The sequence below is a fragment of the Nyctereutes procyonoides genome, unplaced genomic scaffold (genome assembly GCF_905146905.1).
Source record: "Nyctereutes procyonoides isolate TBG_1078 unplaced genomic scaffold, NYPRO_anot_genome, whole genome shotgun sequence".
NCBI classification, from domain to species: domain Eukaryota; kingdom Metazoa; phylum Chordata; class Mammalia; order Carnivora; family Canidae; genus Nyctereutes; species Nyctereutes procyonoides.
In genome coordinates this window covers 4,716,812-4,733,329 of record NW_026575146.1, presented here as the reverse complement: position 1 = coordinate 4,733,329, position 16,518 = coordinate 4,716,812, and the positions used below count along the sequence as shown (strand labels likewise).

Sequence of the window (16,518 nt, the reverse complement as noted above, 5' to 3'; positions counted from 1 at the left end):
TTATTTATTTATGAGAGAGAGAGAGAGAGAGAGAGAGAGAGAGAGGCAGGCAGAGGGAGAAGCAGGCTCCATGCACCGGGAGCCCGATGTGGGATTCGATCCTGGGTCTCCAGGATCCCGCCCTGGGCTAAAGGCAGGCGCCAAACCGCTGCACCACCCAGGGATCCTGATACATGGTTACTTTAAAGTGGCTACATCATTAGGCCTGACTGATGGCTAGCTTGGGAAGCACTGGGTGCATCCATTTCTGCAAACCCAGCTGAATTCAGCGCCTGATAGCGGTTATTTTCTCCAGAAACATAACATTCCCGTACCCCACTATTGACTCTTGCCCTCCAATGACCTTTTTAAAAAGTCCTTCTCTTTGACCTGTCAAGGAATGTTTAAATGTAAATCAAGGGCTTGTTACAATATTTTTCATTGCATCTTCCAATTCTATCTTTGTTACACATTGAGCTGTTGTTTCCATGTAAAGTCAAAGATTCAAATTAAGATGAACTCCACATCAAGTTCTTTCTTGAGGGTTTTCAATTTAATATGTCATCTGGCAAGCAGCCTTCATTTGTTTTTGTTCTACTAAAAGGTCTGGTTAAGGGGGAGGGTGGGAAGGGAGTAGGTGCCTTGTGGGGGTGTTGGGTGGCCAGTGAGTGGACAACAGAGAGAACTCTTCAAAAACAATAAAATCAACAGGGATTCGAGTTAAACCCCACCCTCCTCGGAGTCTCCGCCCTGTGGCTCAAACACAAAATATCTGCACAAGCCAGAAAACTAAGTAGATACCCACAACCCTGTGGCTGTGGCCTTTTGAGCTGCAAGGCTGGGTGCTAGACCCACCTCTCACCACTGTGAGGCCTCCTGTGCTTAGGGAGCCAGAAAACCTGGACTTCCACCACAAAGTCCAGGGTAATAATGCATGACAATAACTGTCGGAGAGGTTACCAAACTGAAGGTCAATGCCAAACACTGCTCACGAAAGAAAAGCTATGCAATGTAAAGGAATGTCATCATAGCTGGGAGTAAGAGGACCCGATTCCTCCTCTCAAACTGGTTGCTTCAGAAGACATCGCTTCATTATTTATTTCATCTCTGTGATGCAAGGATGGTTTAAGGTCAGAAAATCTGTTAACGCAACACTGCATCGTGACATTAGGTCCAGTAAGAGAAGTGCTCTCAATTACTTTTAAGCTCTAAAGATATTTACTAGAATCGATACCCATTCCCAATAAAAATTCCCACAAAATTAGAAAAACAGAGATGATTGTTTCACACCAAGAGGAGTAACTTAGATGAGAGCCAGTGGCAGAAAAACAGCAAAATACTTGCAGTGTTTCCACTAAAATTTGGAATAAGAGAAGAAAGACCTTGTAATTCCTGTAAAGCACGTGATACAACTATCAAGTGTGTTTGATTACACAGAACATTAGAGTTTTACCTTATATCATGTGCCACAATACATTTTAGATGCATAAGAGAGCAAAATGTAGAAAGGAAATAAACAAAAAAGAATAACGGAAGACATAAGTAAATATGAACTGATTTTGGACTAGAAAAAGGGATTTCTAAGGATGAAGGTGATTACAAAACTAGAGATTAACTCTATTTCTCTATTTTTATTTTTTAAAAAAGGGAAAACCTAAAAAGCAAATGATAAATTGAGCCAAATATTCTTGACAGCGATAGCAGGCAAACAGATTATGTCTGTTGTGGTGATTTAAAGAGCTTTTTGGACTTATAAAAAGAACACTTACCCTCAACAGAGTGGTGAGGATATGAACAATGTAGGACAAGGTTTTCATAGTGAGAACTTCATCATCATAAGGTTAAGAAGTAGGAAATAAATCCATTTTATAGACGAGACAACTCAGGTTTAGAAAGATTAAATAATTTGTCCAAGTAAATGATAAAAAATAATTCAAATTCGATTCCGCCTGAGCTTGTACCTTTTATATTCCTCCAGGCTGAAAGAAATTGCTAAAACTATTGATAAAGTAGAATACAGAAGAGTTCTAAATTTGGTACATAGGGAAAAAAAAACCCATAAAATTCTAAGATAAACCACATCCTGAGATAAATCTCTACAACCTCTATGCAATTATGATTACTTTATTTAATACATAAAGAGCTCTTAAAAAGCAACTGCGAGTAGTCTGAGACCACCAGGCAAGTACCATGAATTGGCAATACAGAATTATAAATATTAAAAGCCACAAATACAAAATTATGTAGCCCAGTAATCTAAGAAATCTAAATCAAAGAATGATTGAAATACTGTTTCTCAAACATGACATTTTCAAATGATAAAAAATAATAATAATCAATAATAATATGGCTAAGGTTTCAACCCAATAAAAAATGATTAGAAATTAAATTAGGATGCTAAACTAAGACTACATCTTAGTATTAAAATCATTTTTTGGGGATCCCTGGGTGGCGCAGCGGTTTGGCGCCTGCCTTTGGCCCAGGGCGCGATCCTGGAGACCCGGGATCGAATCCCACATCGGGCTCCCGGTGCATGGAGCCTGCTTCTCCCTCTGCCTATGTCTCTGCCTCTCTCTCTTTCTCTGTGACTATCATAAATAAATAAAAATTTTAAAAAAATTTTAAAATCATTTTTTGGGACACCTGGGTGGCTCAGCAGTTGAGCATCTGCCTCTTGGTCAGGGCCTGATCCTGGAGTCCCGGGATAGAGTCCCACATCAGGCTCCCAGCATGGAGCCTGCTTCTCCCTCTGCCTGTCTCTCTGCCTCTGTGTCTTTCATGAATAAATAAATAGAATCTTAAAAAATATTTTTTAAATCATTTTTCAAATGATACCTGAGACATAGGAACAGCCTTCCCTTTATTCGTTCACAGTGGCCTAAGAGATTCATGCACACGTACAAAACAAATATTCTTACGTATAAATTATTTTTAAAGAAATACATTGCAGTATTAGAAATTGTAATGTAGACAGTTTTAAACTTCTAGATCTGCTTCAATGTTCTCCAAGTTTCCTCAATTCCGTATGAATAATCTTCCATCAGAAAAGTTTTGAAAACTTTAGGATAAACACGACTTATCCACTATCAGTAAGACTACCCTAAATCTGTAAAGTTGTTTTAGAATTTACAAAACAACCTAATAAGTATTATCCCATTTCACACCTACTACCACCCTGTGAGAGAGAGGCCAGCACCACTTTACAGAAGAAATGGCTTCTCTTAAACTAAAATGACCACACTTCTTTATGTCTTCCAGGGTAGGGCAGAGGACAGGCTTCACCCTAGTTGCAGGCAATTCTAAGGTCCCTAGACAAAATAAACTTTTTAATTATAAACATGCCCTACAGACAGTTCCAAACAACGTGAGTGGTAAAACACTCCTTCCTAAAGATCTCTGGTCTAAGTTGTACTTGCTGCAGTTACTGCTGAGTTTTAATGGTATGTGCATTCACTTCCAATTAGCATCTTGTTATTACCTGTCCTTTTAATAAGCGCTGTGTTCTGCGTGAGTTACCAGACAACTCCTGGTTCTACAGTTGGCACCAACCCACAGACTTGGTTTACGAGAGTCCTTTCCTAGAATAAGTTTGTAAAAGTTGTCTCATCTTTCTTACGGTATGAAGATATATTCCTTAACAGTAGGTTTGAAATAAACAATGATAGAAATATGATCTGGAAAACCAAAGAAACGAAACTTAAAGTACTTAATTCTATTATTCCTTTGTGACCACTCTTGAGTTTTTGTGTTGAAAATTCAAAAACAGTAAGACAGCACAAACTGCAAAGTTTAATACCATAATTTGGTTAAGTACGAATTTTATGTCATAGATAAAATATGTTTACTAGGTTTGAATACCTTAAAATTAAAATGCATTCCTTGTTTAATTGTTAATTGCTTTAAAACGAAAGAAGAAATCAAGGAAAAAGTTACTGTGTATCATCCCATGATTGTGACTTAAAATAATTCTGTCAAATAGAAGTAGGGTACTAGAAAGTTCTATACTCTGACACCTCTAGTCTTGTTGTAAAGTTATAAGTTCTAGGGACAACATCTTAAAACTTGGAACCACAATTCGTTATGATTTGGGTAAACAAAAAATACATACCAAAGTTTTCCTTATCTTTTGGACATGTTCCAAATGATGTAGGTCTTATTCTGTTTGTATTTATGATTTTATGGAAACCTAACAGTCAGGTTTTTAGAGCTCATCAGACCATTTATTTCAATTAGCAGCAGTAATGAAATCTCTTTAAACTATTAGATGTCACTTAGTCCCTACGTAAGACAGATTGTGTCCTTAATGCTTTCTGGCATGATCCACAGTTGTTTATCCTTAATAGTTTTTATATTGACTAAAAACGAGAATTTCCTTCCTATCCCTCCCAGGCCTCCCAAGTCCAAATCAGTGGGTGATCTAAAATATCATTTTTTCATAAAATTTAGAAAATAACTGTTAAAAACCTGTCAACTCAAGTTCAGGCAGTAGTAATAATAAGCCAAGGCCTCGGTGCTTGTTCTAACCCTACACAGGCTGTAACCTTCAGAGGCTATAACCATCGTGGTTCCTGGGGTATTTTCCCTTGCTATGGGCAATGTTCTTCCAAATACCTCAGGATATCCTTATCTATTTCAAGGACCAGCCCTGGTCAAGTCCATGTCATCTGACTCACCTTACTTTAAGAAAATTCATCTCAAAAAAAAAAAAAATACATCTCAAAAAATACTCTACTCCCAGTAAACTGGGACCAGAGCAATTATATAATCTAAAAAGAAGAACATTTTTATCAAAAACTTAATTCTTTTTTTTTTTTTTTGTCATAACGTGCCTTAGACAACTACCTAAAAGCATACAAAGTGCATAAGGGCATTCTTAACACTGGTGTCCCTACCTTTAACATCTTTGCACTCAAGAATGAGAGGGGAAATGACAACTCTGACTTCTCTAAGATTTGAGAAGACAAGCATATAGCAGAGCTTTTCTAAGAACAGCAGGACAAGTAAAGGAAAAGCTATACGAACACTAGGAGAATATCCAAATCCAGATTAACCCTTCGAGGGCTGCATTTACTAATATCTATGCACAATTTACTTAACTCCTCCCCTCTATGGCCACAAGCACCTTTACACTAATTATCTATGGGAAGAGTCCCTGACTAGCGGCCTTGCGCTCTTTGCAACTATGTACGGAATTGACGTTCGTGTTTTACAAAGCTTTGTTGAGGCATTCCATACTTAAGACTTGGATACACAGAAAGAGCATATTTTTAAAGGTTTCAAAAGTAGGAAAAGGATTATAAATATCATAAAATTTAAAACCACTTTAGAAGTCACACCAAGAAAAAAATACTCATTTTGTTGTCAGACTCTGTCTTCTTTTTCATACTTTATTGACTGTCACTACTCAAAATTGTCAGATTTCATTCTAAATCACTTTAGGTGTTTACCCCAAACCCGATCCACCTCAAGAGAATGAAGCCTTGCCACCACTGCATATGTTCTAGTGTTCTGTAGGCCCTAGAGCTTCAGAAATGTTTTGAGTAACAGAAACGCTGTGATCTACCAAGTAACTGATTTGAAGATTATAACCTAATTTTGAAAGTCTAAATTCCAAAGTGCTTATATTTTTAAAAATTATTTTCATTATTGTATCCTCAGGCAAGAAATGACTGGGCAACATTTGTAGTAAAAATCTGCCACTAATTACCAAATACCTCTATTGTCAGGAACAAAACCTGAGCCAATGGACTTTTCTGTACAAAGCTGACGTAAGACCACTACGATGGAGCCTGGAATAAGCTGAGCAAGATTAGCTATGTCCTATTAGGATCTAACATAGGTGAGCACTCACCACAAGCCAGGCTATGCATCTGGCCAAGGCTATTTGCTCAATGCCTCGATATGCACCAAGCAAGGCCACCAGTATACCTTCACTGTCCCACCTCCAGGAGGTGTATCAACTCTCCAGTCTATGTCATGATTTAGGTCACAGGGTTCTTCATCACCTTTGCCTTCCACTGGTCCATTACATTGATGAGATTATGCTGCTTGGACCTAGTGAACAAGTAGCAAGTACTCTAGACTTAAAGCTAAGAAATTTGCGTATCAGAAGGCGAGACCTCTGACTCACATTGAGGGGCCTTTTACCTCAATGGAATTTTCAGGAGCCCTGGGGTGGGGGGCAATATTGAGATATCCTTTCTTAAGTGAGGGTAAGTTGTTGCATCTGGCCCCTCCTAAACCCCAAAAAGAAGCACAACCCCTACATGGGCCTCTTTGGACTTTGGAGGCAACCTATCCCTCACTGGGAGGTGCTACCCTAAACTATTTACCAAGACACTAGAAAAGCTACTAGTTTTGAGTTCAGCCCAGAACAAGAGAAGGCTCTGTTTCAGCTGTGCTGCCACTTGGGCCACTTGTTCCGACAGATACAGAGATGGCCTTTGGAGGTTTCGGTGGCCCCTACAGGTAAATCACAGTGCAGGCCCTTAGGATTTTGGAGGAAGATCCTAGGAACACCTTAACTCTGAACTTGTAGCTTCCAGAACTGTGTGAGAATCAGTTTCTGTTGTTTTATATACCTACTCGGTGGTACTTTAGGACAGCAGCCCTAGGGACCTGATAGAAATTATACCTCCTCTAATCTCCACAAGAACCTTACATAAAGCAGTCGCTAGCACTGTCCACTTTTTTGCAGGAGGCCGAGGTGACCCAGCACGGAGCAGAGCTGGGACCTGACCTCTGCAGTCTGGTTCTGAGCCTGAGCTCTCAACCACCGCAGCCCGGTGTGGGCAGAGAGGACCCCCGGGTGAGCTCCACGAGCCACCCTCATGCACAGGAAGCGTGCCGGCCTCGTGTGAGAGCCTGGCTCCTTTCTGCCCACAGCACACTGCTGCTGAGCCCAGGTCTGGAGCGTGGGAAGAGCAAGTGACGGCTGGTGTGTGATTGGATGGCTGCCGGCGATGCCCACGAATACCTGGTATTTCATGATGATGGATTGATTTTATTTCATGGCAGCCAGCCCACAAGCAGGGCCTAGACTTGCACGCCCCCGATGATGAGCACCTTCTGAAATTTTGTACCCCAGTCCTGGCTATGCTCCAGAAGTCTGCTTTTTGTTTTGTTTTGAAGATTTTATTTATTTGACAGAGATCACAAGTAGGGGGAGCAGCAGAGGGAGAGGGAGAAACACTCCCCATCGAGCAGGGAGCTGAGCTAAAGGTAGACACTGAATGGACCGAGCCCCCCACGTGCCCCCGAGGTCTGCTTTGTAAATGACCTGCCCAACTAGCATTTCTTTAAAAAACATTTTATTTATTTATTTATGAGACACACAGAGAAAGAGGCAGAGACATAGGCAGAGGGAGGGGAAGCAGGCTCCATGCAAGGAGCCCGATGCGGGACTCGAGCCCGGGAATCCAGGATCATGCCATGGGCCAAAGGCAGACGCTCAACCGCTGAGCTACGCAGGTGTCCCCCAACTAGCATTTTAATTCCCAGTTCCTCTTCGGTAGTACTTGACGAATAAACACACTTCGATTTTAAATGTCATCACTGATAATCTTCACTCATGTTTTGACTGAAGCTGATCTTTTTTTTTGACATTCGAAACAAACACAAACACAAAATTCACCAACCCTTGGCATTTGTGGAAACAACACTCAACTGTTTTGTTTGTTTCTTTCAAAACGTAGACTGCCACATGCGGTACCTCATTTGTATGTGTCCAGGGTCTTGGAAGCTTGACTACCCTACTTTCTCCTACAAATGGACCTTGTGAGCTTGTCTGGAGGATCTAGCAGAGGAATACAGCTCTTCGTATACCCTTGACCAAAGAATGGTCCTCCTCTACTGGGGAAGGTCACCCTCTTAGACCGAGTGTACAGCTTTGGGAGAGACGCACATGGAAGGGGTAAGGGGACACTCACCTTGCCTGCCAGATCAAATGAATCAACCCCGATGATCAATAGGGTGACAAATTGGGGATCCCTGGGTGGCTCAGCGGTTTGGCGCTTGCCTTTGGCCCGGATCCCGGATCGAGTCCTGTGTCGGGCTCCCGGCATGGAGCCTGCTTCTCCCTCTGCCTGTGTCTCTGCCTCTCTCTCTCTACATCTATTGTAACTAAATAAATAAAATCTTAAAAAAGAGAAATAGGGTGACAAATTGTGGAAGGAGCCTCGGTGTCCATTGCAAGATGAATGGATAAAGAAGATGTGGTCTATGTATACAATGGAATATTCCTCAGCCATTAGAAATGACAAATACCCAGCATTTGCTTCGATGTGGATGGAACTGGAGGGTATTATGCTGAGTGAAGTAAGTCAATCAGAGAAGGACAATCATTATATGGTTTTGCTCATATGGGGAATATAAAAAATAGTGAAAGGGAATAAAGGAGAAAGGAGAGAAACTGGAGGGAGACAGAGCATGAAAGACTCCTAACTCTGGGAAACAAGGGGTGGTAGAAAGGAAGGTGGGTGGGGGGATGGGGTGACTGGGTGTTGGGCACCGAGGGGGCACTCGACGGGATGAGCACTGGATGTTATGCTATATGTTGGCAAATTGAACTCCAATAAAAAATATACAAAAAGAGACAAACAAAAGTGTCTGAAAAGAATGAACCAACAAGATAAAATGTCAGAGACAAACGTAAATTCCACAAGTTTACAATACCAGGAGATGGAAAAACCTAGACAATGGCATGTGTAATAAATCTGTAATATTTAGTTGTCTATAAGCTCAGGATGAACTACCTCTGAGACACAGCCTCCCAAGATAGCCATGATGGCATCAGGCTGATGCATATGAATGCAATATCTAGATCAGGGGAGGAGATCTCTTTTTCCTCTTCTGTACTCTCAGAAGACAACTGGATTATGCTCTTGATTTACTAGGAGTAACTGGTTTTTTTAGGAGTAATATCTAGTAGCAGTAATAATTTTTTATGTAGCATTTTATCGTTTATATGTTTTCTGTGTGGAATATTTTATTTGCCCTAAATAGAAACTTCACTTCCCTGCAAAAAAAAAAAAAAAGGGTGACAAATGTCATAGCCAGATCACCTTCACATCCTACATTCAACTGTTATGTGGTACCACCACTGCACATCAGATACTGGGTTAGGTCCTGCACGTACACATCCATTGATTATAAGCAGGAACCATGTCTATCTGGTTCACTGCAGTAATCCCAGGGCCTAGCTGTTGAAGAAGGTCAGGGAGGGAACGTGACCACCCATTGACCCAAGAGCTGGACTCCAGCCATCAGAGGCTCCTCGCCTCTTCCCCTGTTCTTGGAATGAATGCTACTCCCACTGTTCCCACATTGGGAGGACTTCAGGAACGCAGCCTTGAGAGAGGAACATGTCACTGAGATCATCTGAATGATATACATGACTTTACCCTGTTAAAACCGCGATAGAAACCTTTACAATTCGGGCAGGCAGGTGCAGAGAGCTACTCACTGTGTAGCCTCCCAAGACAAGCCTCACATGTCAGGTCCCTTGCTCATCAAACCCGCCACCAATTTGGCCTGGTCCACCCCCTCTGGTCCTTCTCTCCCCTCTGTGTATGGGGGCCAGCTTCCAATTTCACCTAAGGGACTCTGAGGGTATGAACCAACACGGGTACAAGGTCCACGTGTCATGCTCCTTCAGCAGACAGATGGGCAGATGGATGGACAGCTGGCTGGCTAAGTCCACATGTTGGAAACTCTCTGGAAAGTAAACTATAAAGAGCCTGAGGGAAGTCATCTCCTCCCGGCCCTTTCCTTCCACCATGGTCCAATCAGGGACTAAACACAGAGAAGCCTAGAAGGATCTTCATTTGCCTAGGCTGAGGGTCCTTGAGGATGTTGATTTGAGTTGGGAAAATTGAACTTCGCTGGCTTCCAATCTATCCCTGGTAACCCCATGGAGGCAGAGGAATGTGGGGGAGGGAGATCTGTTGCCATTTCAGCTCTGCCAGGACCCAAAGCAAAACTCCAAAGTTACCTTCCCTAACCTCTGTCTCTCTAAATACTTCTATATCCTCACCCTGGCCCTCACGCCACCTCTGTCTCCATATTCCTTCATCCCCAGCCGTGTCTCTGGAGCATCCATTAGCAGACCTACTACCCTGGGAGTTTTGTTACATAATTAAATTCACGGTGTTGAGGTGTGAATGAAGCCTAATGCCCTTACAGCATATTTATTTATTTATTTATTTGTTTGTTTGTTTGTTTGTTTATTTATTTATTTATTTTTAGATAAGTTTCTACTAACTCAAACAGTTTTAGCTGGTAATGTACGGCAAGCACATACGTTTCAACTGAAGAGTCGAGAAGCCTGCCCCATCCCCCGCCCCCCCTGCTTTCCTCTCTTCCAGGCTGGCTGCCCCGCAGAGAACCTTCAGAGCCCAAGCCCTTCCCACCTGCCGCACCGCACTTCCTAGCGCCGCCGAACCACACAGGACTTGAGCAAATCTCACGCAGAGCCTGCAACCTGCACCAGGTACACACGAATGATGACGGCGCCTTCTACAGGTGTGGAGTTACGTACATCCTATGAGAACTGCTATGTGCGGTTTACGTTTAGGCACAGCCATATGCACCAGGCCATAGCACCCAGTGTTTATGAACACAGCCTTCTCCATAAGCCTCTAAACCCTCCACTCCCCCCCCACACTAGTATCAGATGGTCAAACAGACAAATGAAGACTCCAAGTGACCCCCACCTCGCCCATCCGTCCTCTGCTCTCTCACCCTGGAGAAGGCACCCCTCCCCCACTAGCAGCAAATCCACCTTCTCCTTCCAGTGCTTCGGTACAATTCCCTCCCACTTCCTCCAAGACCTTGACCTGTGGGATGTCCCCTTTCTCGGGCTCCCTACCACCAACACTTAGACATGTTCCAGTTCCTCTCATCCTTAAAACAAAAAAAAAAAAAACACATAACTCCACAAAACCCTTCCCTTAGTCTCCCTTCCCCTCCAGCTGTAGCCACAGTTGTCTTCTCAGCCAAACCTCATTAGAAAGTTGTCAGTGATACATCCAGACGATGGAATGTGTTTCAGCGCTAAAGAGAAATGAGCTGTCAAGCCATGAGGTGACATGGGGGAACCTTAAATGCACACTGCTAAGTGAAAGAAGTTGATCCAAAAGAACTACATACCGGATGCTTCCAACTGTGGGATGTTCTAGAAAAAAACTATCGAAACAGGAAAAAGATTAGTGGTTGCCAGGGGTTCTAGGGAGGAGGAACACAAGAGGATTTTTAAGGGAATGAAAATATTCTGTATGTTTATACCTGAAGGTAACATCTTTCTCCCCAAACGTGCTCTTCTTTTGAGTCCCTTACCCCATCAGAGAATAGCATCATAATCATAACCCGGACATCTGCACGTCATCTCGACCTTTCTCCTTGCACCCCGGGCATCCACACAGTCATCCATTCCACCTCTCAGGTACCCCCACTGCTCCACCCCCACGGCCACACAGTCCAGGCCACCAGCAAATCCCTCCTGACTCTGCAACAACCTAGCTGTTCACCCTGCCCCTGGTCAGGATCCATCAACAGCCCCCCTCTCAAGATACACTCCAAATTCCTAAATATGAGTTCAAAGCCATCCAGGACCAGCCACTGCCTGTCTCTCCATCTCTTGCCTTTCCCTCCAGGCATTCTGTGCTTCAGCCAGACTTAATCCCCTTAAATTCCCGTTGCCCCATTGCATGCTCAATTCCCTGGGATCTTGGCCTTTGCACATACTGTTCTGTCTAGAATATTCTTCCCCTTAGGATCCTGCTCTTCCTCAGTCCAAACCCTCCCAAACTTCAGTTCTCTGACCAAATGCCAAGTTCTAGAAAGCCTGCCCTGACCCACCTCCCTGCAAATGCAGTTGGATGCACCTGTCCATGGCATCATGTACTCCCCACCAGAGCAATCATCACACTTTAGCATTACTGTTCATTCCATTTTATGTCTTCCCTGCTTCACCTCAAGTTCCTGGAGGGCAGGGCTTCTGCAACTGGCCAAGCAGAGGAATCTAGAGCCTAGAGGCTGGAAGGGAAGCCAGGTGAAGTACGGCGCAGCGGTTTGGCGCCTGCCTTTGGCCCAGGGCACGATCCTGGAGACCCGGGATCGAATCCCACGTCGGGCTCCCGGTGCATGGAGCCTGCTTCTCCCTCTGCCTGTGTCTCTGCCTCTCTCACTCTCTCTGTGACTATCATAAATAAATAAAAATTAAAAAAAAAAAAAGTACTGAGATGGTATGTATACAGTTGTATCTAATCCCTACCCCATGAAAACATTGCCCATCCCACTAATCACAGCAGTCACGGAAGCTAAATACAGGACAGAAAAGGGACTCATCCAATCGCTTCTTGATTGCAAGCAGTGTTCTTTCCAAGCTCCCGTTTTCTAAAGCTGCAGACCTGCTTTGGAAAACAAAGAACTTACTTTGAACTTAGCTTTTAATTACTGTCTTTGGAAAACAAAGCAAAACTTACCTTTTACTTACACTGTAATTCACCTAAGAAGGGAAGGTGGCAACAGCTGGTAAGATGAACCCAGAACAGCAGCACAGTACCCCAAACTTTAACTGTTCCTGAAGCAAATCCTATAATCCTAAGGTCCTTTCTGGTGATTCGTGGGAAAACTCTTCAATTTACTTTCCTCTGTAAAGATTTGCTATTCCCGCCTTGATCATCCATGGTATAAACCTGCTTTCAAGCCACCTACTATTCTCGCCAAAATACAAAAACAAAACAAAACAAAAAAACCACCACCAACAAAAAAACCACGGGGATCAAGGATGCAAATGGCCATAAATGAAATGCGAGGCTCCCTTGAATAAGGAGAATCCCAAAAGCACTTAATGAACACCTGCTCATTCTGATCATGACACAGCCACACAGCCACGGAGCCCCGAGACACTATAATGTGGATCCTATTTTACAGAAAAGTCCTAGTGCTATCTGCCCAGGAAGAAGCTGCGTCAGAAGACAATTCTTAAATAATTTAAAACCCAAAACTGTAGAGGCAACGCACACAGAAGCAACAAATCCAGAGTGACCAACGTGATCTGGCTCTACACACCTGCGTGCGTTAAAATTATGTTCCAGTTCTGACTGCAGGCTTTTCTTGTAACAAATATATGAAAGTACAGGAAAAGAACTTCTTTTACAGTTCAGTTGGTCATCCCTATTTTTTTGGCCCCCAGGCGGAGCGTCAGTGGAGGTACGAAAACACTTCTGCCCCCACTTTATTCTTTCATCAAGCCAAGAACCAGAATTAAATGTGTACGGAAAGCAAATGGGATGTACCTTCATTACCAAACGTGGTTATGGGATTTATACAGAAGTTGGCAGAAAGAATCACGTAGACGGAAAAGAAGCTGTACTATGACACAAGGTGAGATTTTCACTTGTTCAAACATTACACATTGATCTGGGCAGGAGGGTACAGTCTGAAGCCGACACCCACACATTTCATGTCCATACAAGAATCTTTCTCGGCTTCTAAGTTTGATATCTGTGCCTGTGTTTTTAAGCATCAGACCCAAACGTGACACTTCCTGCACTCAGCTCTCCTCTCCAGCCCTCTGTCGCCTCTGCCCTCTGGCCTGGACACAGCCCAGTTCCTGAAGGATAAGCAAGCCCTGGTGACACACCTTGTTCTCTGTATCTCCTCCTGCCCAGGCCTTGACCTGTGCCCTCACCTGTGCCCACGCGCTCACATCCTCTCCACCCGCACCCAATTCACTTCCCGCGATGTACATCACAGGGGTCGGGCCGCCTTGAGCCCCTCTGGCCTGCCATCTCCAGGAACGCACCTCCAGGGGCCCAACCCGTCTCTGCACGCCAGCCTTAAGCAACTCCACCTGCCTGGGAAAAGCCCGCTTGCCTCTCTAGTCCCCTGCTGGAGGCGCACATCAGTAACCCAGAGCGGGTAACCGGAATATGTGCTTAATTTGAGGCAAACTGTCCTTCAGACCTGCCCTATTTATTTTCCTAAGACACATTCATACTCCCAAGCGGGTTACCCAAACTGCCTCTGTCTCTCTCTTACAAGATAACATACGGATAATATGAAGCCCTTCATTTCCATCTATCTTATCCACTTTTTACCAAGTTTTTGCTTGCCTTTCCTTAAATCCGGACATTATGACCTTTACTTAAGAATATAAAGCAAATCAAGTGAGGCAAAATTTTTAGATGATCCATGTTTCTGGGTTTGGGAGCTCTGGGGACAGCTGCCCCCATCCCACCCCACCCCCATCCCCAGCTGCAGCTTCTTTGCCACCGTTTCCCTCTGGGCTTCTCTATAGGATTTCCAGCTGGGAGGGAGGAGGGGGCTCCTTTCCCTGGGTAACAAGGAGCAGGCTTGGGGATTGCCTACACTGCCTACTTTTCCCTTTGAAGACAGGACCCTCTACCTGGATGCATCCAGAAACCCAGACTGGGCAGAGTCGGCTGGAGGGCGAGCTTTTGTATGAAAACCAGACTTTCTGTTGCTTATTTATTCCTTGCCCAGGTCCGTATTTCAGCCTTCCTCACAGAGCAGTTGCCATAACCCCTGGGCTCCCTCTGAGGCGTCCGCCCCAGGGAATTCCTCCCTGGCCACTGAAGATCTCACTTCTTTGGTGCTCTCTGTTTCCAAACGTGAGTCGACTCAGACTTTCCAGAACTCCCAGCTGTACCTGCTTCGCCTCTTCTGGCTTGACAGTAAACCCAACTGGTGACCCAGCAAAGACCTGGGCTGGAGACCCTTCCTGGCCCCATTATCTCCAGCGTCTTTAGCACTGATCACCTCCCTGCACTTAAGTCGAAGAAACTCCTCCCAAGGGGACATTTAACTCCCCCCCCCCCCAGGGCGTCCGTGTCCGCGGTTCACTTTGCAAATCTGCGGCAGCGCAGGGACTCGACTCCAGGGAACTGAGAGCAACAGGGCGTGACTTTTTAGAGTCCGCCAATTTCCCTTTTGGAAGTTTCTCAGAAAGACAGGGAAGAGAACGAGAAAAAAAAAAAAAGAGAGAGAGAGAGAGAGAGAGCGGGGTGGCATTCCCCATCCGGGCCCCGTTCGGACCCGAACCCCGCTGGGCAGGGCATGGGGCCCGGCCTCTGCTGGCGAGGCAGCGCCGCGCTCCGGTTCTTGACAGGCGAGCTCGGGGGCCTGAGCGGGGCTCGGTCCTGCTTTAGAACCGACCCCTGGGGGTGGGGACCCCGTCTTGGCGACCGCAGGTGACACCAGAAGGGAAGGACTGAAGAGCGAGTACAGAAGGGGCAGAGAAGAGGCCGTCCGGGGCCCGAGGCACCCTTGCCCCGTCGTCGCTGGAGGGGGCGCCGCGCCCCGCGCCCCGGCCGTGCCCCCCGCGCCCCGGCCGTGCCCCCCGCGCCCCGCCGCTTACCTTGCGGGAGTACGGGGGCTTGCTCAGGTGGATGCCGTCGCGCACCAGCTTATCCCGGATCATGATCTTCAGCTTCAGTCGGGGGTAGCTCACCAGCTCCCTGCTGCGGGGGTCCCCGCGGGGGCCCGGGGCCGCGCCGCCGCACGGCTCCCCCCGGCGGCCGGAGGGCAGGGCGACCGCGGCGGCGGCGGCGGCGGCGGCGGCGGCGGCGGCTGCGGCTCGAGCGTGAAGTAGAGGCCGGCGGCGGCGGCGTCCTGCTCCCGCAGCCGGCGCACGGCCTCCAGGATGCGGCGGCGGTGCGCGGGCGCCAGCACCCCGATGGCGTCCAGGTCCGGGTCCCCGATCTGCTTGCACACCTCCAGGTCGTCGTAGCCGTTATCCACGAAGGACTCGGCGTAGTGCGCGAGCTGCAGCGCTCTCAGCCACTCGTAAACTATGTTGGTGCACATGGCGGGGCCGGCGCCCGGGCCGCACGCGCGGCACCAGTTTGGGAACTTTGGAGCCTGCCCCCGAGGGCAGAGGGGATGGCGAAGTTTTCCGCGGAGAGGCCAGGCGAGGGCCGGCGCCCGAAGGCCCCCGGGAGCCCGCGGAGGCAGAAGCGTCAGGGCGGCGAAGCCAACTCCCCGAGCAGCCGGGAGCTCGCAGGCGCCGGCGGCTGGGCGATGCGATGCGATCCGCTCCGCTCGGCTCCGCTCCGAGCCGCCCCTGGATGCGCCGCCGCCGCCGCCGCCGCCGCGGGGAGGGAGGGAGGGAGGGAGCGAGGGAGGGGCGCGGCGGGCGGGGGCGGGGGCGGGGCCGGCTCAGCCGCGGGACTCGCGCGGGTCAGCGGCGCGCGGGGCCGCCCCGGAGTGTGCAGGGCCGGGACCCGCCGGGAGCCGCGCGCCGCACGGGGGCTCCGGGCCGGGGAGGCGGCTCCTCCGCGCGGCCCCTGGTCCCCGCGGGCGCGAGTCGCTGCGGTCCTCGGGGCGGGGCGGGGGGCTCTCGCGGCTACCTCGGGGCGCCCGGTGCGGCCCTCTCTAACCCGCTTTCCCCGGCTCGAGAAGGAGGTCCGCGCGCGCCCTTCTTCCCCGGCCGCCCCGACCTCGGGCCGCGGGGCCGCGAGGCCAGTGTCCCTCCTGGGCGGCCGGGCCGGGCCGAGCGCAGGCGGGGGGCGGCGG

General features: G+C 47.1%; 1 protein-coding gene across 1 annotated transcript in view; it reads right to left on the bottom strand.

Annotated features, from left to right (window-relative positions):
* SAMD5 (sterile alpha motif domain containing 5) overlaps window positions 1–16,085 on the bottom strand; it is a 57,685-nt gene extending 41,600 nt beyond the window's left edge. The window contains 2 exon segments of the mRNA XM_055311518.1: window positions 15,362–15,550; window positions 15,553–16,085. Coding sequence (XP_055167493.1) covers window positions 15,362–15,550; window positions 15,553–15,810 — 447 coding nt within the window. The 5' untranslated portion in view covers window positions 15,811–16,085.
* Window positions 16,086–16,518: the final 433 nt, after the last annotated feature.